Source organism: Nelumbo lutea, chromosome 5, assembly GCF_056320005.1.
Source record: "Nelumbo lutea isolate HS-2025 chromosome 5, American lotus-T2T, whole genome shotgun sequence".
Classification (NCBI taxonomy): domain Eukaryota; kingdom Viridiplantae; phylum Streptophyta; class Magnoliopsida; order Proteales; family Nelumbonaceae; genus Nelumbo; species Nelumbo lutea.
The window spans coordinates 75,218,872-75,245,383 of NC_142688.1; the positions used below are offsets into that span (position 1 = coordinate 75,218,872).

The window sequence follows — 26,512 nt, forward strand, 5'->3', positions numbered from 1 at the left end:
ATTAATTAAATGATGGCATTTAAAATTTGAAACTTGAAATTTAAAAAAACCACAATTAATGGGGCGTAAAGGATGGGTAAAATCAAAGTTAATGAAACACAAATGGTGGAATTTAATGGGTCGAATGCCACAATAATAGAATAATAGTTGTTGATGCTCAAGATGGCCGACTACAACAAAGTAATTTCGCCCCTAGACTCCAAAGGGTTGGCCAAAGGCTTCAAGAGTGCGAGGAGTTTTATACCGAGGTCAAGGTATGCGAGCTGAGGCGGAAAGGGCTCTGAAGACTTGAAGAAGCCGAAGGCAAGTATCTGAGGTACTACAAGACAAAATGTGTTAGAGGTCTCGGGTGAGAACCCGAGATGAAGTCTTCGGCGATCAAGTTAGTACGAGGTACGAAGAGGGGAACCAGGATCTGATCTGTGAGCCCAATTCCAAGTTCAGACTATAAGGTTGTAAAATGGATCCATCCTCTTACCTAGAGGGGGGCACCCCTATTTATACTTGAGCTGTCTGGAGGTAGGTGGAGATGAACGCCTGAGATGGGTGTCGTACGGGGGCAGCCAGAGAGCTCTATGGGATGCATGGGCGCCCCATGATTGGCTCCGTATGAGTGGCGCAGGGTAACCCCTGCTGTAGCGGATCTCACTCCCAGATCTGGCGCTCGTCCTCAAATGGGCTGGATTGGGTCACCCCACATCACTACATTTATAATTTGAAATTCAAAAGAAAAATAGTCTATATCAACCAATAGAGACTTATGCATGCATGGTGTCAGTTTAGGCCATTCCACCCGGCCCACAATATGCCCTGTATCGGGCATATCTTATCCACACTTTAAACATTACCCTTCTCTAAATTGGGTTAATTAAGAACTGGCTACGTAACTTTAACCGTTGAACATGCATGTGCATGCTGAAATCTCTATGAGCAAATTAATTTCTTCTAAACCATTGAATAAAAACATAATATGAAATAAAAACACCAACTATTCCCGACTTGGTATAGAGATTTCAATAGAACCATCGCCCCAGGAACAGAGTTGCAATCTATTTATACAGCATTGATCTCAGTATAAAGTTTATGTACAATTGTTAGAACACAATGACCCATTCCATCTTTGGGTTGTAGAAAGAAGAAAGTTAAGGAGATGTTAGACATCTCTTACCTTAAGCCGGACATCTGTATGGGAAATCAGTGGCTTGCTAGGGCTTGAAGGGAGGGTACTGAACTTTGGAACCAGGTACTTGAAAATTGGAAGAAATATCACATACAGTATGGTCAAAATGAAAGGTGCTGCAACAAGCCACCCTAACAACTGCAGAGATGTAAAGATACCAAATTATGATTTTCTTCAAATAAGATATTCATGATTAAAAACTACATATTGACGCAGAAAGATTAGTAACATTTTCATGTTTTTTAGCCACCATTTGATTAAGGGTTGGTACAATACAATTTGCTTGTTTTTCATGATTTTGAAAAATGAAAGTGAGTGGAATTTCAAGGATATTATTCTGAATATAATAAAACAAAAGATAGATAAGAAGCTGCAAAAGATAAGACTCTGGGAAGTCAATGAGTTTGAATTTTCTTTTTATTTTACAGCTGTTAATGAGTTTGAATTACATCTCTGTTCGAATTGGTTCTTTTAGTTTTAAAGTTTGAATTCTTTATTTCTGTTAGTACTTTGACTTTGTATTGGACTTGTTACTCAACCGTGTTTCAATACAACTAAAATTCAAATGTTTGTTGAATGCCCATATAAGAAGCCAAACCTTCCAACACAACAATAACAATAACAATACACAACAACAACAACAACAACAACAACAACAACAACAACAACAATAATAATAATAATAATAATAATAATAATAATAATAATAATAATAATAAGCATCTGGCCAAAATAAAATCTGTCCAATCAAGAAAGGCAAAGTGCTCCAGTCTTGGTTGATTGCCTAGCAGCCAAAATAAAATCCAAATATACTCCGGTTATACATACTAGATTTAACTTTCAACAGTTGCAAAAATTTAATAGTAACTTCTTATATTTTTCTAAAATTCTATTATATAATAAATCCATTTGTCCTGGTTTAACATCTGGGCGAGATCCAAGAGAATGTAGCCCACTGAGTTAAAGTCAGTTTGGCTAAAAACAAATGTTTGCGTCCAGATGCATTTTTTGCAATATTGACCTGCCTATAGGAAAAGCCTTGACAGCAGTTAAGACCTTTGCTTCCCCCTACCCAAATGAGTGTTCATGGATTAGGGACAGCAAATTGATGCTTAAAAATATAAATTAAGAGCAACTTGACTTAACATAAGCACAGGAAAAGCTTTATCCTAACCCATTAGAGGTTGATAACACAAAATCTTCTTTTCCATTCTACCTGATCAAAGGCCATTTCGCACATAGATAACGGCAATCATTGATAACATAAGAAATTGATTTTTATTTTGATTTTGAGTCATGTAAAACAAATAAACATGAAAACGCTAAGGAATGGCAGTTTAGATAATGCTTAACAGTTTAAATGAATGAGATAAATAACGTAGGAGCAGAATATTTTAACTGGAAAAATAAGTTGAAGTTTTCAGTTCCAACTGTTTAGGATAAGACTAGGTTGTCCAGGACAATGCAACCATGAACGTAACTCATATTACTCTTACCAACTTCAGAGTCTTCCAGTGGTTAGCGCCAGTTAGAATACTTAAACAGGATGGCAAGTACAAAACTCTTGAGAAAATATTTTCAAATAAAAGTTGATACGATGACGTTAGTGATGAAAATGGCAACTGAGTTGTTTTTTATAACTGTTTCTGAACAAAACAATAATTGTAATGTTCCTGGCATATGATGTTATGTGCCCATGTATCATGGAAGAAAGATGTTAGGGGTGTTGGGCTTTGAATGGAAATAGGTACCGCTTAGGATTGTTAGTCGAGTGTTTTATGTAAATAAACCCAACTTTCCATGACCCACAACTTTCATAAACACACACACACACACACAACACATACTTTACGTGGCCCACTGCAACTCTACTAAGCCCATAACAAGATAATTGACTCAAACAACCCACTGACATGATTTATTTATGTTGAAGATTAATTAGTTTTATGATGTTTTTTTGAGTAGATGTTTTATGTTAGTTGTTAGATAGGAGGTGGAGACCACAGTAGTTATGTGAGTCCAAATTTTATTATGTTCTTTGAGTGATATATGTTGTTTTATGTTTTGCCACCCCATAAGGGCATAGTTGTCTTTGTACTGTTCTATTAATTTAGTATAAATAATAAGTGAAGGGGGTGGCCAGATCATAGCTCTCTTTTCTTTCAACTTCTCTTCTTCTCTTCTTCTCCTTCTCTCTTCCTTCTCTCTTCAAGAAACTACTTTCTTTCATATTTTTTAATTCAGCAGATTTCTACTTGGTATCAGAGCATCGGCTAGGGTTTCTTGAAGCATTCTCATGCAGCCCTAGATCAACCGATTGCATGAAATAGTAAAAGGCAGATCGATTTGCTATAGATTGCCCTGTTCTTGGAGTTCTTGGTGAGATCTAGACATCAGGAAGGTGATTTACTGTTCAACATCAAAATCAGGAAACTGGAGTACGGGGAAGAGTCCCAGAAAAGTTGGACTCTTTGTTTTTTATCTGATCTTGGGCGCCCAAGTATTGTTAGTTTTCTTTTGATTTTCTGAAGAGGGTGGTTTGGTTTCTAAAATTTTCTAGGCCTCCCAGAGTGATCGATTCACTTTTCTCTCTGTTGGGAGGCGTGGGGAGGAGAGAGATTTCCCTCCAACTAGGGTTTTCTTCTTCTGGAAGGGTTGGTTTTTGTGTGTGTGGTACTAAATTATTTTTTGAAGGTCTCCAATCAATTTTTTCTTACTGTTGAACTGTTTGAAGTAAAATCGAGAGTTGGAATATCGAGATGAAATCTACCGGTACTATGGGACTGGGTGTTGGAGGCAGTAGTGATATTTTTGGGTCTGAGATAATTACTACAGTAAAACTTGATGGTACAAATTATTTGAAGTGGGCACAATCAGCTAAGATGGCTATTGGTGCCCGTGGAAAATTAGGGCATCTCATTGGGGAGGAGAATAAACCTGATACAGACTCTTCCCGATAGGTGCAAGAGAATTACATGGTAATGTCCTGGCTGTGTAATTCTATATTACCTCATATTGCAAAAAAAAATTCCTATGGGCTAATACTGCTAAGGAAATTTGGGATTGAGTGACTGAAACCTACTCTCAGAAGCAAAATGAAGCCAAAGCCTATCAGTTAAGAAATCAGGTGATAAGTATGAAACAGGGAGAAAAACCTCTTGCTACGTATTTCTCCATGCTGAAAACCCTATGGCAGGAAATAGATCACTTAGAAACTGTGGTATGGGAAAGTGTAAATGATGCAGCAACTTATCACAAACTGGTAGAGAGGAATAGGGTTTTTGAGTTCTTGGCAGGGCTGAACCCTGAATTTGACATTGCTAGGCAGCATATTCTTTCTAGGGAGGGTGTGACACTCTCTCAGGGCTATGCTTTTATCTCTGGAGAGGAGAGTAGGAGGAATATAATGCTGAGACAACCTAGGATTGACCAATCGGCTAAGGTTGGTACAACAAAACCTAAGCCGAATGGAGACAGGGGGAGTAGTGAGACTAGAAGGGAAGATAAGAAGGACTTAATGTGTGATTATTGCAAGAAGCCTAAGCATACTAGGGACACTTGCTGGAAGCTTCATCCAAATCTAATGCCTGCTCGGATAAGAAACAAGAAGGGAAATGCAAATGTAGCCACTATAGGAGACTCTTCATGAAGGGAATGAGAGATCCATCACATGGACACCCAAAGATTGCGGAATAAGGGGCGAATTTCAAAAATTTTTCTTTCCCTTCAACTGGGAATCATATTCCCTATTTAGAAAATCATATTTTCAATGATAAATCTTGAACCTTAAACTGAACCAGATCTGAACCAAAAGGAATGGGAGAGAATGATACCTGATACGGAGAAGCAATATCTCCCAACGAAGGTGTTCACGCCCAAGGAAGGATCCAAAGACTGCTCCCACTGAAGATGGCGTAGTGCAGGATGGAGCAGAATCAGCAGTGTTCTTCCCCAAGAACTCTGTCCTTCGCAAGAAACAGCAGGATGGAACGTGAGCACAGCTTCCTTTTCAATCCTTTCTCAAAGAATTGATGTCAAGATCCAATCTTGACTTCTCCCACAGCTGGAGATCGAACTGGCAAACAGGGCGGCAAGAGCAGAGTGGCGGCAAGAGAGTATTCGCAGGGTGCAGAATTCTCTCTTCTTGATTTCAGCACTAAAGAGGATCTGATGTGTTTCTTGGTCTCTCTCTCTAGGCTGCCGCCCCCTCCTTCCTTTTGTTAACTTGAAAAGATCAGCTCCTAATCCCATTAGGAGGTGCTTATCCAAATCATATTTGGATCAGCCTTCTCTTCTAATAATAAGGATAAACCCTTATCTTATCTGCAGATTAGATTAGCTTTATCCTAATCTTATTAGGAGGTTTCTAGATCTGAATCACATTCAGATCTGGACTCTCTGAGTGGATAGGATTAAGACCCTATCCTAACTGCTAATCCATCTCAGAATTCGCCCCTTTAATTAACTAAATTAATAGCCCAGTTCGAAATGGGCTTTAGGCCCATTAAGCTTATGTGCTCACTTAACCTTCCTAACTGCTGCCCAGTTGGGCTTCCTTGTATGGCGTGGGACCCAAACATTGATCTATACATCAGCCACATGGGTTCGGCCCAGCCTTTGTTACAAGGCCTAGTCGAATACACTGTTAAAGACAGTGCACCCCCTGAAACCCATCAAATGGGCTCTATGGGCCCAACACTTACCCTAAGTGGTCCCTGGGCCAAGCCACCTTGTAACACCAAGGGACTGTGGGCAGATGCAAGATTAGCCCATCAGGTATTATCCTCAATGGTCTTACACTTAACCTCTCAGCCCATAATGATCATACACTGCCCGACAAGAGAGGACCTCTCCCTCGGCTGCAAGGAACAGTGTTGCACTCTCCACTTATATGGATCCCGGGAATTAAAACATTTTGCAAACATTTTAGAAACCATAATGTATATACTTTTATATCTCATATAAAATATACTTCGCAAAAACAAATTTCAACGGTTGAAATCGGCTGCCGGCAGTCTTGGTTTCCAACAGTGAGAGTGCATCCCCGATCATTACCTTTGTCCGACAAAGGGGCTGATCCTATCACTATGATCACCCACTCAGATGAATTCTCGGATTGTCCCAACATACCTAGGTTTTGACCCCCGCTAAGGATCTCACTGATTGGTACATCAAAGACAGCCCGATCCGACACCTAGTGTAGTATCATAATCGAGTCTAGGGGTCGGGTGTAACTTTCTAGTTTTGCCCATCAATCTTCAAGGTCCAGGGCAATACTGGAAATCTGGTCCAGTTCAAAGATTCAATTAATCCCACACTGTATGTGCCTAGGGTCTCACCCCGGTAGCTGAGACAAGCCACCCCAACCGACTTGGTGGCACCACAGTGTCAGCCTTGTCAGGATGGGTCTCCCTAGACCGACCCACTGGCTGTGAACATTCAAAACTAACACGAGTCTCAATAAGTGTCCAGTTTAAGGGTAATACACAGAAACATACCAAGGGAACATGAATCAAATATGTACTTTTATTCATTTACAATAAACTCATAAAGTACATCAATTTTGATTGAAGCTAAGGGCATACAAAACTGTCTAACACTTCAGCCCCTCTCTCCCAAACTGATTGGGAATCCATTGCAATAGCAATGGTGAGAATAGAATTGAAGAGGTTTGGACAACTTATGAGTAAGAAAGATTCACCCAACTCTAACCTTCCAGATGGACAGCAGAATGCAGGAGCCAACTACACCACTTCCTTTGCACATACAGGTAGTTCATATGCAACTGTGAATCTTACATCCACTTTAGGTAAGGAGGGACCTCCCTAGATTATAGACTTAGGAGCATCTGAGCATATGACTAATGCCCCTATCATTTTCAGTTCCTATCAGTTGTGCTCTACAGTAGATGGTTCACATGTGCCCATTGCTGGGAAGGGGACAGAGTGACCAATGATATAACTCTATCCTCTGTTTTACATGTCCCTAGACTTCATACCAACCTACTGTCTGTTAGTTCTTTGACAAAAGATTTGAATTGTTCTGTGACCTTTCTTCCTGGTAATTGTGTTTTGTAGGATCTAGAGTCAAAGAAGATGATTGGGAGTGGCCGTGAGGTGAATGGAGTCTACCTTCTGGATGAGATTCCGAGAGATCAGGGCCATCATGTTAGCAGTAGCAGTAGTAGTGGGTTAGAGTCAGTAAACCAGATTATGCTTTGGTACAATCACTTGGGACATCTTTTTTTTAGTTCTTTGAAATGTCTTTTCCCAAAGTTGTTTGAGTCTATTCAATTATCTACTTTGGAGTGAGAGTTGTCAGTTAGGAAAGCATTGTAGACAGTCTTTTAAACCAAGTAATAAAAGAAGTACTTATGCTTTTAATATTGTTCACATTGATGTATTGGGGCCATATCAAATCCCTTCCGTGGGAGGATTCCGTTACTTTCTCTTGTTTGTGGATGATTATACACGATATTCTTGGATATATTTGATGAGATCACGTGATGAGGTTCCTAACTTAGTACGACAATTCCACCTTATGGTTCTCACACAATTTGGAGTGAGAACTAAGGCTTTTAAATCAGATAATGCCAAAGAGTACTTTGAGAATGACCTAACCACGTATCTCTTAGAACATGGTGTAGTTCATCAAAGCAGTTGTGCATATACACTGCAATAGAATGGAGTTGCTGAGAGCAAAAACAGACACATTGTGGAGGTGGCAAGGAGTCTTATGGTGTGTGCTTCAGTTCTTGTGAAGTTCTACGGAGATGTAGTTCTTACAGCCATACATGTGATTAACCGTGCTCCTTCACGAACTTTGGGGTTTAAGGTGCCACTTAGCCTTGTTTATTCAGATGGAGAGATATTTCATATACCTCTGAAGGTTTTTGGTTGTGTTTCTTTTGTTCACATTCTTGGCCCTCATCGCAAGAAATTGGATCCTAAGGCCCAGAAATGTGTTTTTCTTGGGTATGCTCAGAACCAAAAGGGGTATTGCTGTTATGACCCAGTGTCGAGGAGCAGATTTGTCACTATGGATGTTACCATTTTTGAATCAGCATTCTTCTTCTCGAGTGGTTCTCCTTAGGGGGAGAGTTTTGGAGAGAACTCACAATCTGTTCCTCTTCCTGTTTCTGTGGTGCTTCCATCAATTCAGCCACCACCTGCTCCATCAGTTCAGCCAGCACTTGCACCTCCAATTTCATTACCTGAGCCACTACGGGCAGCCTCACAGCAATATCAGTGCCGGCAGATGATGGTTAACTCCACACATCCTCGACCCACACCACTCTCTGTCAGTCCTTCTGAAACTCCAGATTCGGTAGATACAGTTCTACGTATTCCTCTTGATCCTGAGCCTATTATGTTTTTTGATGATAATGTTTTTGTCCCTAACACCATTGTTGCAGCTGATCCCACTGACCTTGATCTTCCCATTGCACTTCGTAAGGGGAAGAGAAAGTGTACAACCCACTACATTTCACACCATCTTTCCTACAATGCCTTATCACCCTCCTACCGTGTTTTTCTTTCTTCCCTAGATTTTGTGTCTATACCCAAGAATGTTACTAAGGCTCTCTCCAAACCTGAGTGGAAAACAGCCATGCAAGATGAGATGGATGCTTTGGTCAAAAACCAAACTTGGGAAATAGTTGATCTCCTCCCAGACAAGGAGACGGTCGGATGTCGATGGGTATTCACAGTGAAGTATAAGACCGATGGCAAGATAGAGAGGTACAAGGCAAAGGTTGGTAGCAAAAAGGTATACTTTTATCTCTAGCAGTAGCTAAGATGATTATCAAGAAACCTTTGCACCAGTAGCTAAGATGAGTTCAGTTCGTATCCTTTTATCTCTTACAGCCACCTATTCATGGCCTTTGTTCCAGCTTGATGTCAAAAATGCTTTCCTCAATGGTGACTTACAGAAGAAGGTATATATGGACATTCCAGCAGGCTTTTATGAAAATATTGGTAAAGGAAAGGTGTGTAGATTCAGAAAATCTCTATATGGACTGAAACAGTCATCTAGGGCTTGGTTTGACAGGTTCAGAGGGGCAGTCATCCGTTTTGGATACACACAGACACAGTCTGATCACACCCTCTTTGTGAAGAGGAGAGATGCTTTGGTGTCAATTCTGATTGTGTATGTGGATGATATAGTGGTAACAGGAAATGATCTGGAGGAGATTGATGATCTCAAAAAATCATTACAACAAGAATTTGAGATAAGAGATCTTGGTGAGCTCAAATACTTCTTAGGGATTGAAGTTGCAAGATCCAAGCATGGGATCTTCATTTCACAGAGAAAGTATGTACTTGACCTACCGCGAGAGACTGGGAAGCTGGGGACCAAACCAGCAGACACTCTTATTGATCCAAATCACAGAATTAATGGTGTGGATGGTGAGTTGGTAAAGGATGTGGGGAGATATCAAAGAATGGTGGGCCGACTGCTGTATTTGTGTATGACAATACCAGATATTTCTTATGTTGTCAGTGTTGTGAGTCAGTACATGCATGCACCTTGGGTTCAGCACTGGGAAGCTATTGAGTGAATATTTGCATATCTGAAAAAGCACCCTGGCAGAGGCATTCTTTTCTCAAATCATGAAAATCTGAAGCTAGAATCCTATACAGATGCAGACTGGGCAGGATGCTTAGATGACAGGAGGTCTACATCAGGAGTGCGTACCTTTGTAGGTGGAAACTTGATCTCCTAGAAGAGTAAGAAGTAAGCGGTTGTGGCAAGGTCAAGTGCAGAGGCCGAGTATAGATCCATGGCTCATGGTGTATCAGAACTTCTTTGGGTTAGATCTCTTTTGAGTGAGATTGGGGTGAAAGCAGAGAAACCTATGATGTTATACTGTGACAATCAGGCTGCAATCAATATTGCCCACAATCCAATTCAGCATGATAGGATAAAACACATTGAAGTTGATAGACACTTTATAAGAGAAAGGGTAACAACCGGAGAAGTTTGTTTGCCTTATGTCTCTTCAGAGTTGCAGCTCGATGATGTTCTCACTAAAGGGGTGGCAAGGAACAAGTTTGAACATGATATACACAAGTTGGGAATGTGTGACATTTACTCCCAACTTGAGAGGGAGTGTTGAAGATTAATTAGTTTTATGATGTTTTTCTAAGTAGATATTTTATGTTAGTTGTTAGATAGGAGGTGGGGACCACAGTAGTTATGTGAGTCCAAATTTGATTACGTTTTTGAGTGTTATATATGTTGTTTTATGTTTTGTCGCCCTATAAGGGCATAGTTGTCTTTGTACTGTTCTATTATTTTAGTATAAATAATAAGTGAAGGGGGCAGCCAGATCATAGCTCTCTTTTCTTTCAACTTCTCTTCTTCTCTGCTTCTCCTCTCTTCCTTCTCTCTTCAAGAAACTACTTTCTTTCATATTTTTTAATTCAACAGATTTCTACTATTTACATAAAAAAAATTCAACTAACCATCCTACGTGACACCTATTCCATGCATAGCCCAACACCCCTAATAATCTCTCTTACATGATACATGGGCCCACTAATGGGCATGTATATAACAAATAGTGGCTGTTTGGTTGATATATATATTATTTTGACATGGTGCCTGGAGGCTAGTCCATTCAACAAATCACTTAGTTACATGAGATTCCAAATAAAGGAATCAGGAAATCAGGTGGGCATGACCAAGTTACAATAAATGGACAAATAAGAGAATTTGGCAAGACAGTGAGCAACTTGATTACAAAATCATGGAGTAAAAGTAATTGAATAAATCTGTTTTGTAGATTGTCAAGACTGATATTCAGTCTTGATCACTAAGAGATTTCAGGTTCGATGAGAAGAGAATGTGAAGAAGATGTAGAGGAAAGAGTGGTGGAAGAGCAATAGAACACAGAATTTTAGGAGAAGAACAGAATGTCAATATTCTGCCGCCGCCACTTTAAGTTAGTATATATAGGTTATGCTAGTTACATGAAAGGACATATCTGCCCTTGGTGTTTACATCATAACTGCTAACAAATAACAAACAATATAAAACTGAAACTAGAGATAACAGAACAGAAAAATAACCACAGCTGTGACTAGCTACATTCTACCCTATGGACAGAGTGGGACCACAGCTGTGGGACCCACATCACTGTTCTCTACACTCCCCCTCAAGTTGGGAGCATATGTTCATCATTCCCAACTTGGATAGATCCGCCTCTAGCTTCTTTCTTGATACGGCTTTAGTAAGAATGTCTGCTAGTTGCATACTGGATGTGATGTAAGGGAGGCATACTTCTTGAGATGAGACCCTCTCTCGCACAAAATGACGGTCAACTTCAACTTGTTTGGTTCTGTCATGCTGTACTGGATTATATGCTATATTAATGGCGACTTGATTATCACATTACAGCATCAGGGGCTTCTCATACTCAATACCCAACTCCTCAAGTAGAGATCTTAGCCATAGGATTTCAACCACTCCATTGGCCATGGACCTGTATTCTGCTTCAGCACTTGACCAGGAGACAACACTTTGTTTCTTACTTCTCCAGGAGACAAGGTTTCCTCCCACAAGGGCACAATATCCCGAGGTAGACCTTCTGTTATCAACACTCCCAGCCCAATCTGCATCAGTATAAACCTCCACCTTCATGTGGTTGTTGTTCTTGAAAAGTATGCCCCTACCTGGGCATCTCTTCAAGTAAGCTAAGATTCTTTCTGTCGCAAGAAGATGTGTGGTTCTAGGAGAATGCATGTATTGGCTGACAACACTAATAGCATAGGTAATATTTGGCCGAGTGAGGCAGAGATATAGGAGCTTTCCTACCAGTTGCTGGAACATAACTTTGTCTTCCAGAAGCTCCCCACTCTCGGCACTAATCCTGAGATTCTGTTCAATTGGTGTATCTGCAGGCTTAACACCTAACTTTCCAGTTTCTGCCAACAGGTCTAGGGCATATTTCCTCTGAGATATAAAGATCCCCTGTTTGGATCTAGCAACCTCAATACCCAAAAAATACCGAAGTACACCAAGGTCCTTCACCTCAAATTCTTGGTGAAGAAGCTGTTTAAGAGACTCAATCTCATGGCTATCATTCCCTGTGACCACAATATCATCAACATATACTGCCAATAGTGTCGAAGAGGACTCCACCCTCTTGATGAATAGGGTATGATCTGACTGGGCCTGTACATATCCAAACTTCACAAGTGCTAGTCTGAATCTATCGAACCAAGCCCTAGGTGACTGTTTCAAACCATACAAAGCCTTGTTGAGCCGGCAGACCTTCTTACCTACTTCTGCATCATAGAATCCAGGAGGCAAACACATGTAAACTTCTTCTTGCAGATCTCCATTCAGAAAGGCATTTTTCACGTCCATTTGGTATAAAGGCCAGGTGTGACTTGCTACAAGAGACAAAAGAACTCGAATAGTAGTTATCTTGGCTACCGGTGCAAATGTCTCCAAGTAATCTATGCCATAAGTCTATGTAAACCCTCTTGCAACTAACCAAGCTTTGTACCTCTCAATAGATCCATCTGCATTATGCTTCACCGTAAATACCCATCTGCATCCAACTGGTTTCTTTCCTTTTGGCAAATCAACTACCTCCCAGGTGTTGTTCTTCAACAGAGCATCTATCTCAACTTGCATTGCATCTTTCCATTCAGGGACGGATAGGGCTTCTTGCACTGTTCTTGGAATAGAGACATTGGAAATGGAGCTAAGGTATGACCTGTAGGTAGGAGATAGACGATCATAGGATAAAAAGTGGGAAATACAGTGGGTTGTGGATGTGATACAATGTCGTTTCCCTTTACGGACTGCAATTGGAAGGTCAAGATCATCTATAGGGGAAATCTCTATGGGCTCTGGGACTGAAGTATCTAGACCTGGAGCCGCAGATGAGATTGGAACTGGTCTGGACTGCTGATGATCAGGATCAACCTGCCTGCACTGCCTGTGATAAACCCTCAACACCTGATCCCGCTGACCACCCTCACCATTGCAGCTTTCCCTCAACTCCTGATCCCTCTGACCACCCTCACCATTGCGGTTCTCATCACCCAAAGGAATAGGTAAAGGAACTGCCCCACTCTCACTGCTCTCCCCCTGAAGACAAGAACTCAAACCCCCACTCTCACTACTCTCCCCCTGAGGGGCAACCCGAGGATAATAGGGTGTCCCCTCAAAGAAAGTGACATCCATAGAGACAAACTTCCTCCCGGAGACAGGATCATAACAACAATAACCCTTTTGAGTTTGTGCATAACCAAGGAAGATGCATTTGGAGGCTTTGGGTTCGAACTTGGAGGGATGGGGTCCGAGAAGCTGAACAAAGCAAGTGCAACCAAATGTCTTAAGGGGAATAGAAAACAAGTCCTTACGTGGGTGTAGAAGCGAAAAAGGAGATCGCATATCAAGGACCCTAGAAGGGACCCGATTAATAAGTTATACCGCCATGAGGATAGCATCCCCCCAGAAGCGAATAGGGACATTGGAAGTAAACATGAGGCTTCTAGCCACTTCCAAAATGTGCCTATTCTTCCTCTCGGCAACTCCATTCTGCTGAGGTGTATGAGGGCAAGAACTCTGGTGGATAACCCCATGATGAAGAAGATAAGATGTCAATGATTTGGCAAAGTATTCCTTTGCGTTATCAAATCGAAGAACTTTGATCTTGGCATCAAACTGAGTTAGAATCATTTGGTGAAAATTTTGGGTCAGGGAAGGTACCTCATCTCGTGAACGCATCAGATAAACCCAAGAAAACCGGGTATGGTCATCAACAAATAACAAAAAATATCTGTAACCACCCATGAAAGGGATATGATAAGTCCCCCAAACGTCAGTATGCACAATATCAAAAGAATTATCACTCTCTTTATTACTCAATAAATAAGGCTTTCTACAATGCTTAGCAAACTCACAACTTTTCACACTGTAGTTGAGACAACTCAATAGACTCAAATAAAGTAGGAAACAAACTCTGCAAAGATAGAAAAGACAAATGACCTAATCGGTTATGCCAAAGCATAACCGGACTCACACTCTGAGAAACAAAAGATAACTTCTCTACTGACTCTCCCTGACGGAACCGCTCCCCAAGCAAATAGGTCCCATTCGTCTCACGGTCAGTCCCAATCACCTTCTGCGTCTCCAAGTCCTGAAAAACACATTGGTCAGGGAAGAAGGTTACTGAGTAGTTCATATGCTTGGTAATACTACTGACTGAAAGAAGGTTAGTATCAAGCTTAGGCACATGCAAAACAGATGATAGGGACATAGTATCTGAAAGCTTGATGTCACCCTTCCCAAAAATAGGAACTAGGGAGCCATCAGCAATAGATACCTTATCTCTACCAGAAGACAAATGGTAAATTGTAAACAGTGAAGGCAAGCTAGTCATGTGATCAGATGCACCTGAGTCTATTACCCAACAAGGCTCAGTAGTACCTAGAGCTGAGGCATGATAGGTTGAAGCTCGAGTACCTGAATGGGCGAAGGCAGATGTGACAGGGGCTGATGGAGGCTGTGGTGGCTGAGCTGAATTTCCTACCTCCTTTTCTAGCTATATTAGGGCAGCCCGAACTGCAGCTAAGGTCTCCAAAGATGTTCCTTTTGTGCCAGATGAGGATGCTGAATCAGTGTTAATGGCTACATGAGCAGTGCCCTTCTCGTTTCTTAACTTCACAGGAACTAAGTGAGGATGCAGTTTCCAACATGTCTCTTTTGTATGTTTGGGTTTCTTACAATGTTCACATACTACATCCTTCTTGTCTTCCTTCCTCCTGTCCTTCTCTGAATCACCCCCTAATTTGGGTGTAGCCGCTACAAAGGCTGATACGGGTTGCATCATAACCTTCCTTCTGGTTTCTTCACTGTGTACAAATGAGTAGGCTTGAGAGAGAGTCACACTGTCTCTAGTCAAAATCTATTGCCTCACAATATCATATTCTGGGTTCAGTCCCGCCAATAACTCAAACACTTTGTTTGTCTCAATGTGCTTTCTATGGGTCTAAGTATCTTTGGAACTCTCCCACTCAAGAGTCTCTAAGTGATCAATCTCATGCCACAGGGACTTCAAGGTAGAGAAGTAGACTGATACCAGTTTCTCTCCTTTTTTAAGGGTGTTCACTTCACATTTCAATGTATATGCTCTGACAACATTAAGGGGTTGGGAGTAAGTTTCTTTCATAACATCCCATATCTCCTTGGCTGTCTTTTCCCACAAATAGTTCCGGCTAATATGAGGCTGCATAAAATTACACAGCCATGTCATAACCAAGTAGTTTTCTTGCATCCACTTGGTATATGTCGGGTCTCCCTTAGAAGGTTCTTTCATATCTCCCAGGAGGTACCCTAATTTACCTCTTCCACCAATAGCCATCATGGCTGATTGGGCCCATTCCAAATAGTTTGATCCATCAAACTTTGCGGTCGTAATCTGACCACCCATCTCAGAAACACCACCATAACTGCTGTTCCCAAGATTGCCTTCTGCCTGAATCTTAGACTCCATTTTTGTCGAGTCTCAAAAACAGTACTTGAGTCACCAATCACAATCAAAACAGTATAGGCCTGATCTGTATTGTCAGTGTATGTGCACAAAACCAAAGTAATTCTGATCTGAAACCAACTAGCCAACACAGCAGTAGTTGTCCGTAGATCTCTAACCCCCTTAGAACTCTGAGAACAGCTTTAAAACAAAACTGATATGCTAGGGAAAGTTAGGGTTTTAATCAGTCCTAAAAGGAAGCAATTCAGTCGCACAGTCCAAACTGAATAGATGAGCTTGCAGTAATAAGAAACCCTAGAATCTGATCGGACCTACCAATCAACTTAAGAGTAGCTCTAGGTAGATCACAGGGTTCAGTCAACCACTAGGGCTCGCCGCAGATCATTTTCAAACCCTAGAGTAGAGAGAACACAGTTCGGTTCAGGGTCTGTAAAACCCTAGGAAATCGAAGAGAGGAAGAGCTAGAATGGTTCGGCCTTCCCCTCCAGATAGGTCCAACCTATCTTCTCTGAAAGAACTTTTGTTAAAAAAGTAACAACTTACAAGGAAAAATAGTTCGCTGCCTTCTAGGGTTACCTGAACCCTAGTCTTCTCTGATCCTTCCTGACCACCAACACTCTACAACCCTAGCAAGTTTCCAATAGCTGCTAGTACCTCTAGCGATCTCCAAGAATCAGTCTGCGAACTCCTCCTCTTCAGCTTTCAGTCCTAGGAGATTCTCATGTGGTCGGATGGTATTAGACTCACATGAAAAACCTTAACTTGGCTTTGATACCATGTAGATTGTCAAGACTGCTATTCAGTCTTGATCACTAAGAGATTTCAGGTTCGATGAGAAGAGAATGTGAAGAAGATGTAGAGGAAAGAGTGGTGGAAGAGCAATAGAACACAGAATTTTAGGAGAAGAACAGAATGTCAATATTCTGCCGCTGCCACTTTAAGTTAGTATATATAGGTTATGCTAGTTACATGAAAGGACATATCTGCCCTTGGTGTTTACATCATAACTGCTAACAAATAACAAACAATATAAAACTGAAACTAGAGATAACATAACAGAAAAATAACCACAGCTGTGACTAGCTACATTCTACCCTACGAACAGAGTGGGACCACAGCTGTGGGGCTCACATCACTGTTCTCTACATGTTTGATAGAATCTTTTTTTTGATAATCAACGTAGATTTATTTAAGAAAACGTGTTTCATAGAATTGATATTTCAAAATCATTTCCTCAAGAATCAGTGTTCTGAAGGGATTGGGGAATCACCGATTTATTATAGAAAACATGTTTGGAAATAATGCCAAGCACGATTTTCAAAACCGGACCAGATCGAATGGTCGGATCGGAAAAACTGGTAACCGGTCAGCCCCCCGGGTCCGGTTATACTAGAAACCAGAATTTTGGAAAAAAAACGTTGAAAAGTCAAAAAAACCGCTGACCTGGGCAGTCGGACCACTAAACCGTTCGACTCGGGCAGCGGTTCGCGGGTTATCCTTTTTTTATTTTCACAATTTTAATTAGAAAAAACAAAAAATAAAATGACTTGAATCCCCAAATCAAAATCGAATGCCTTTAGGGTTAGAACCCATTTTCATTCTAACCCTTCCCTTCTCTCAACCCTCATACCCAACTGACCACCTACGGCAGCCAGTACCTCCGGCGTCCGATGACAACACACACCAACCAACGACGAATAACAGCTATCGGCGACGGTGAGTTTGCAGCGGCGAGTTTGCAGCACTTACAGAGTTCCAAGCTCCAGTAGTAAGAGTTGCGGCATGCGAGTTTGCAGTAGCGGTCGACTTGCAGTGGCGGACGACGAGTTTGTAGCGGCTGTCCTACGAGTTTGCACCTGACAAACATCTCTCACAAGTCACAACCCAAACTCACGAGTTTGTAGTGAGTTTGTCTCTTTTTTTTTTCTTTTGGAAAACACCAGACCAAGATGGGTGAGTTCCGGTTTAAGTGCCTTGCTAAGAAAAAAGACGATGAGGAATAGTGAGTTTGTCTTCTTTCACTTGTCTTCTTTAGCTTGCTCCGGCTTGTCTCTTCAGGCTACTTGTCTTGCTGCTCAATCTTTGTTTTCAATAAATCAATTTCCTCCTCAAAGGGGTCTTTCATTTAACGAATTCAAAATCTTCAGCCAAACATCTCTCACAACCCAAAATCATGGTTTTTTTGCACTGATTTTTACATATAGGTTTAAGGGTTTATTTCAAGCTATTTTTTCTGTATTTTTTTTTATTTTTTGTGTTTTTTCTGTATTTTTTAGAATTTTTCTGTATTTTATGTTTATATTTTTTATGTATTTTAAATTGTACTATTTTTTATTTAGATAGTTTTATTTTCTGTATTTTTTCTGTTTTCTTTTTAATTTTATGTTATTTGTATTATTTATAAATATATTTTTTATTTTTAATTTATATATGATGTCACGGGTCGAACCGTTCAACCTGGACGGGTGAACCGCTTAACCGGAAACCGGTCCCCTGACTGGTTCTATGCCAAGGTGGTGATTTCTCTAAAAAAACATGCAACTGTCACAAAATTATTGGTTTGCACGTTATTGGAATTGACATGCCAGTGCCATGCGAAAATCAATTAAGAAATCTTAAATCTATCTTTCAAAGCTTTGTGCATCACTCTAAATCATGAAAATCAGGACTAATAAATTACCCTACTGATTTTCTGATTCTTAACAAATGGGATTTTTCACATGATTTAGGGGAACCATATGCTGTGGCAATTTTATAAATTGGAATTGGCAAATTTGTTTTTCCAACAAAACATCCCCATAATTGCGAACTACAAAGTTTACTTGTTCATGGCATAACCAAGGTTCAGTTTGGATAAGCTTAATTTGAGCTTTGGGTTGTGGGAAACAGAAATGAGCCAGAATGTGTTTTGAGACTTTGGTGAGAGTTGTTTTTAAAAAACATAATAATTTATCAAGGATTATGTGGTATTAATATTTAACTTATAACTATTAGAAGTTATTAAAGTTAATATAGAATCCAAAATGAAAAGACGAAAGTAAACTCCCACTACAGATGCCTTATATTGCTATACTCCCCCACAAGTAGAGCATTAATATCCATGATGCTCAACTTGCCAAGAATATTTACAAGTTTAGTTTTTGGAACTCCCTTAATGAGGAAACAGATAGTTGATTATCTGTCATTAATATCCATGATGCTCAACCAGGGTGTTATTATAATTGGAAATTTGGACTTCTTTCAAACATAGTGGTACAAGTAATAATGAATGAGTTGTGCTATCCTAACCTTTTCCATCTCTCTCTCTCACTCTCTCTCAACAAAAACCCATCTCACTACCATATCTTTCCCAACTGTCAAAAAATGCAAAACTAGACAAGGGTAAAAGACTTAAGCATACCCTGATTTTTTATAAATTGACTTAACATACCCTGTGTTTTGCATATTGACTTAAATATACCTTGTATGCTGTCCCCACTGGACTTACCCTCATTTCTTGTCCCTTCTCATTAACCTGTTTTATTATTTTAAAAATCCTATTTTACCCTTTGAAAATAATTGACTCTTTTAAAACAATATTCTTCTTTCTTTAATGGAAACAGTCTTTACAATACCCATAATCTTCAGTTACAGAAATCTTTGAAAATAATGGACTTTGTTTTTGCTGGTGGAGAGGTGTTTCAAGCAGCTTTAACTTCTCTTGATTTTACCACCCATAAGGCCATAATGTTCAGTTACAAACAATCAACAATAAGCTAAGATGGTGTGGAAAGAATAACCCATTCTCATCCTGTGATTTATCCCCCTTTATTCAAGGCTTCTTTGTTATTTCAAAAAGATGATTACAGTTGTTTCAACAAGCAAAGTGAACAACACAAACGATCAAACAAGTGAGCAGCTAGAAAATATGGTGGGGAACAACAACCACTCAAAGGTTCTCATCCTCAACCAGGTAATTTGGGTCCAGAAATCTTTGGATACTTCAAGTTGGCAAAGCGTGGACACAAACAACAAAACTCAAAAGTCCAAATCTGGAGGAATGATAGATAAAGAGGAGCTTACTTCAAAATTGGGAGGCATCAACTAGCAACTGATCTAGTTCAAGAAAGCAGCAAAGGTTGGACGGCATCAAGAATGCAAGAGGTGAATGCCTGAATGGTGGAAACTTCCAACTTGGGTAACAAGAAAACAACAAGAAAGTGGACAACAACCAGTAGGATGGGTGGAGGCAAGCCAGCAACCAGAAAGATAGATTTAAGTCAATTTGAAAATTTAAAGAATGATGAAGGATAATAAATGATGATCAAAATTTAAAGAACAATGAAGGGATGAAGGATAATAAATAATGATCAAAATTTAAAGAACAATGAAGGGTAAAAAAGTCTTTTTATGATCACAGTGTATATTTAAGTCTATTTGAAAAACTCACGGTAAGTTTAAGTCAATTTATGAAAACTCAGGGTATATTTAAGTCCATTACCCATTAGACAACTATGGTAAATTTGACCATTTTAATTTTGATACGGAGATTCTCTACGGTGGAAGACATTAATGGTTGGTTACAGTCAACCTGCATGTGTTTGCCTAGCCTGTCAATCCCAACAAACTGCCAGCATCTCATCTGAATACAGGGTTCAACTGATTCCTTACTTTTATGAAGTTGTTGGCTTCTGTTTTCTGGTTATGGTTCAGAATTTGTCTTTTAGTTAGGTTGGCTTCTATCAGACTAACAAAACACTTCAGTTCTCAGAGGTAAATTGTCCAAAAAACAGGGCTCCGGGATGTTTTTCATATATAGATTTTGCTGATATTCATGTTCTGCACCATTATTTTAATGAAACTTTTGTAAGTATCATCTCTCTTACTGGATAAGATTTATGCCATAATATTAAATAAATCCTGATTTGATGTTTCAAGCTCATCCTAGAAAATCAGACATGGTACTAGATAGAATGGAACTATGAAATAAGATTCATCTACACAGCCACAAATGGTGGAAATTCAGTTTTGATAGTAATTGATTAATTTTGCCTGCGACACTGAAAATATAGATTCCAAAATATAGCTTGGGAATCAAAATTAGATCTTGTGAAAAAGATGTTCAATTTCTTAAACAAAGAGCACAGGCACTTACTGCATGGACAATGCTGAGTAGGACATCCTGTGAAGCATGACCAGTCAATACTTTCTTCAATGCATCAGAGGTTAATGGAAAATGAGGGCCACCAGAAATGGCTTCACCGAATCGCAGAAAGGGAACCACCAGACTAGAAAAAAGAAAAAAAAAAAAAAACACAGTAACCACAATCAGAATATGAAATGATTGTGCTATGAACTGTATGCCCATCAATCTGCCAAGTATGAAAGAAAAGCAAATTCTTCCTGCTCAGTTTTGCAGGTTTCCATGCTTTGCAAAAGTAATATTAACCATAGCATTACAGATTCCATTAAATTAAAAAAGTTTAGCATGCATGTAAACTATAAAACTCAAAAGAGGTTAAACTTGAAAGGTTTCTAAAGATTTGGGGTAGGGATGAAAAAGGGAAATAGCATTATTTTATATGGTACTTTATTTTCTTTCAGTACAATCTGCAAAGTAGTACAAGACTGATCCGCAAGATGATGTGACTCACAACCTGAGACACCAAGCACTACCAAGTTTTTTGACATGCAGCCTGGGTCAAAAAGGACCAAGATACAACCAAAACTCCACTATGATTGGGATTCAATTTCTATATTACCCAAAGAAATAAATAAAACACATACTATCCCCAAAATGTCTCCAATTGGAGCACTACAACCCATACTCAATCCTGTCTGAGTGAACTTGCATAATGTACTTGATTAAATATTCTGAGAATGTCCTAAAAAAGTGTGAAAATTATCTTAATGGTAATCTTGTGAAATCATTCAAAATTAATATCGTGAAATCATTCAAAATTAATATTTTATTATATCAACATATGTATATATGTTATAAAATATATTGTGGGTGAGGCCTGGCCCAGGCTCGGCTGGGGCCTAGACACAAAACCTAGCCCAAGTCCAAAAGTTTCCAGGTGGGGTGGGAAAAGATCACCCTTACTAGGTATGCAATTGAATGAGCTGTTCAAACCGGTACCTATGTTTGTACAGGTCTAACCAGATGCCTAAATCTCCATGGAACTTCCCCCAGTTCCACCTTCCCTAAACCACTCATTTTCATAAGTTATAGACTCTAAAGAAGGACCAACAATTCTGCCCATAAAAATTCCTTGTCCTGTTGAGCCTGAGAAACTTCCTAGAAAATTGCTGTTGTGGTCTCTTATCACTCCCCCATTCCCAAAGCATCCAGATTCCCAAGACTGCAGCCATCAAGGTTGAACTTTGTCTTACCCAAAACGGGATCTATCCACCCTTCTCTTTGATGTTGAGCTTTGGATTGGAATCCAGCCACTACTTCCCATCCTCTCAACAGGTCATTTAGAGACACACCTTTAAATTCACTGCTCACCATAGCCCAATGACCCACCCTAATTGTAGTCAAGTCAATTACTGATTCTAATGCTGAATATTTTTCTTCAAATATTCTTGCATTTATTTCACTCCACAAACCCCAAAGCACCGCTGCATGCACACATTGCCAAAAGTATTTTTTTGTCTTTGAGTATTGCATGTGATATTTGTATTGAACAACTCCATAGCTTGAATAAATGATTCCATACCAGTGAAGCAAAGAGGCAATAAAACAGAATATGGTTACTGTTATCCCCATTCATCAAGCAAAGGACACACACATGAGGGGACATGCACCAGCTTTTCAGCTTTTGTTGGAGTCTTTCACAGGTACCGACAATTTAATTATCAGCCTCCCAAAGAAACAACTTCACTTTTGGAGGAATTAGGCCACTCCAAAGCTTTGATACGGAACTGGTTTATTTCAAGGGAGAAATTAAAGGATTGGAAGAAAGAAGTACATAAAAAAGTACTCCCCATACCAGGACTCCAAATCGCCTCATCCACCCCACCCCCCCTCCCCCCGCCAACCAGGTGCGCCTCTTGAAGAGATTCTAATAAAGATGTCACCTCACAAAATTTCAATCTCTTAAATCCCTTCTAAGCCCCAAATCCCAAGCAATACACCTCTTACTAAAAGAAACCATTTCAGCAATTGGCTTATTTTTAAACATTGAGAGGTTAATCTCCACACCATAAATCCTCCCAAAGTTTCACCTTAGTTCCTGAAATAGTTTCATATCTTCTGTGTTACAAAAAAGTAGGAAGCAAGGTCAAAAACGCCTTCCAAGGGCTCTAAAGTACAATGAATAGAAAGTTATGCCTGTGGACTCAAGATCTATCAAAAACAAAGCGTGTACAATGGGTTAAAAACCCAATCAATAGTAAACATGTTAAGAATCTAAGCATCTGTAAACTGTACGGACCACTGGCATTCCACTCATGATTGGGTTGCGTAGCCCATTGCACATGTCTTATGTCTTATTTGCTGCAGATCCTGACCCATCTCTACGGACAATCCACCACATCTATGACCTCTGCTTCAAGTGATCAAGGTAATCCTCTTGTTTCCATTAGTCCCACCAAGACCAGATCTTTCTGAAACTCCCTATCCTTATTTTCCTATTGCCTTTTGCAAAGGTAAAGGATGGCTTACCACTACTTCATATTCTCAATTTCTTACAGGTCCTTATCTCCATCTTATAGCGCCTTTGTGTTTTCCATTTCAATTATCCCTAATCCTAAAAATGCTGCAAAGGTTGTGTCTCACCCTCAATGGAAGGATATGATTACAGGAAATGCAAGTTCTTATAAAGAATACACCTGGCAGTTGGCTGACCTTCTTCAAGGGAAAGAACCAGTAGGTTGTAAATGGGTACATGGATCAATTAAGAAATATAAGACTTGGCTGATTTCTGAGGTATTCATTTCAACTGGGATGTTATTTATCTCATTTTATTGATAATAAAATAAATTATCGTTAAACATAAAAAAGAAGGTACAAGAAAGGTGGAGAAATCACCCGAAAGAATGGGTTCTTAGTGGATGTCAAGTTGAATTCAACTTGTTGTGTGTTATTTTTGTCTCTTTGTTAGTTGGATGTCAAGAATGGGTTTCTTAATGGAGATCCTCAAGAAGTATATATGTAGCCATGACCTGGAATACCTATTCCTAGAAATCAAGGGGAAGACTATAGGTTAAAGAAGTCAAATGTATTACCTGAAGCAATCTTCATGAGCCTACTTTGACAAGTTTAGAGGAATTGTACAACGAATGGAATTCAGCTAATGACATGCAGATCATACCTTATTTTTCAAGAGTTGAAACTTCTTGACTATCTTATGTGTACGTTGATGACATTGTGGTCATAACTCATAAGGAATGATTCACCAATCATCAGAGACCACCAAGCTAAAATAATTCTTGGCCGATAATTTTGAAATAAAACATATGGGGAATTGTAAACATTTGATAGGAATTTAAGTGGGTGAGTCCAAGAAGGGTTTCTTTATATTACAAAGGAAATATATGTTGGATCTATTGAAGGAACAAGAAATTGAGAATCAAGTGTGGTAATACTCCTATTAATCCAAATCATAAATTTTGTGTGATGATATAGGTGAATTAATACAAATCATATATGTATCAGAGACCTAGTGGTAAATGTGAAAATTTGAGAGAAAAAATGAATTGATTGTATTGTCTTGGAAGGAGCATATACACAGCATTATATAGAATTACAAAGCTAACTTACAGGGTGATAAAATAGGAAACTAACTTTTCCTAAAAAACTAATTTCTATATCAGTGGGATTCTCCAATTAATATCCCATGATTCTAGGAAATTAAGTTTCCTAAACTGATGAACCTAAAATTATGGAGAATAAATCAGAGAGTCAATCTTCTACTTTCCAACACTCCCCCTCAAGCTGGTGAATATGCATCTTTCATTCCCAGCTTGGAGATAAGTCCTTGGAATGCCACACTACAAAGCCCTTTTGTCAACACATCTGCAAGTTGACCATTCGTTGAGACATATGGAGTGCAAATTAATCCGCTATCCAGCTTTTCCTTTATGAAATGCCTATCTATCTCAATGTGCTTTGTCCTGTCATGTTGGACGGGATTGTGAGCAATGTTAATAGCTGACTTGTTGTCACAGAATAATCTCATTGGACCTTCCCATCTGATCTTTAGGTCTTCCAAAATTATCTTGAGCCATAGTAATTCACATACTCCCTGAGCCATTGCCCTGAATTCTGCCTCCGCACTTGATCTAATTACCACATTCTGCTTCTTACTCCTCCATGTCACAAGATTTCCTCCAAGGAACGTACAGTAACCTGTAGTGGACCGCCTATCCATGGGAGAGCCTGCATAATCTGCACCGGTGTATGCCTCTAAGGTTAATCCAGCATTTCTTTTAAACAAGATTCCTTTGCCAGGATTAGCCTTTAGGTAATGTAGTATCCTATAGACTGCTTGTAGGTGAACCTCTTTCGAGTTGTGCATAAACTGGCTAGCCACGCTCACGGCATATGCTATGTCTGGCCTTGTGTGGGCAAGATATATAAGTTTTCCTACTAATCTTTGGTACACTTCCCTATTCACGGCTGGATCTTCATTTGCTTCTCCCAATTTGTGATTTGGCTCAATCGGTGTGGAGGAAGGTTTGCATGCTAACTTTCCTGTATCTCTTGAAAGATTTGTTACATATTTCTGTTGTGAGATAAAGACGCCTTCTCTGGAATGAGCTACTTCAATCCCTAGAAAATACTTCAATCTCCCAAGTTCTTTTATTTCGAATTCTCTGACTAGGAATCTTCTCAAGGCTTCCTTCTCCTTTTCATCATTTCCTGTCACAATTATGTCATCGACATATACCAGAAGACCTGTGACTCCCCCTGCATCCGAATGCTTTATAAAGAGTGTATGATCTCCTTGACTTTGTTTGTATCCGATGGCAAGCATAACTTTAGTAAATCTTCCAAACCACGCCCTAGGTGGTTGCTTGAGACCATATAGTGCTTTCTTCAACCTGTAACCTTTATTTCCTTTTAGATTTCCTTTGAAGCCCAAAGGAATATCCATGTATATCTCCTCCTCTAAATTACCGTGAAGAAAAGCATTCTTTACATCAAATTGCTCCAAGTACCAGTCGAAGTTAGCTGCTAGTGACAACAAAATTCTTATCGTATTCATCTTAGCCACTGGAGCGAATGTCTCCTAATAGTCAACACCATAGGTTTGTGTATATCCCTTTGCCACGAGTCTTGCCTTGTATCTTTCTAGAGAATCGTCTGACTTGTACTTTACTGTGAAAACCCACTTGCAGCCCACGGGATATTTTCTTGGTGGTAGGTCAACAATTTCCCATGTTTGATTCTTATCTAGAGCCTACATCTCTTCTCTCATAGCATCTTTCCATTTCTCATTAGATAATGCCTCAAATAAAGTATTAGGAATATGAATGGTGTTTAGACTAACTAGGAAACTCCTATGTGATGGTGAGAATTTTTTAAACGACACAAAATTTGCTAAGGGATATAAGGGATGTTTAGTGCATTCTCTTGTGCCTTTCCTAAGGGCAATAGGAAGATCTTGGTCAAATGCTAATTCAGAAGAAATTTCTGGAACTGTATTTACCTCATTCTCAGGATTAGGAGTTGAATCTTGAACCTGCACAAGATTAGGATCCTGGTTTCTTCTTCTTGAATATACCTGCAATCTCATATAGTCACAAAGTTCATCATTCTCTGTCATGGGTCTGGTATGAATGGGTGAAGAAGTTGGTTTGGTTTGAGGTGGTTCGATAGGTGCAAATAC

General features: G+C 39.6%; 1 protein-coding gene across 1 annotated transcript in view; it reads right to left on the minus strand.

Moving 5' to 3' along the window:
* Positions 1 to 971: 971 nt before the first annotated feature.
* The window catches only part of LOC148852952 (uncharacterized), a 69,386-nt gene continuing 43,845 nt past the window's right edge, over positions 972 to 26,512 (minus strand). The window contains exons 4-5 of the mRNA XM_088943711.1: positions 20,827 to 20,959; positions 972 to 1,318 (exon numbers count right to left, since the gene is read on the minus strand). Of these exons, the coding sequence (XP_088799837.1) occupies positions 1,154 to 1,318; positions 20,827 to 20,959 (298 nt within the window). The 3' untranslated portion in view covers positions 972 to 1,153. The remainder of the gene's footprint in view (positions 1,319 to 20,826; positions 20,960 to 26,512) is intronic.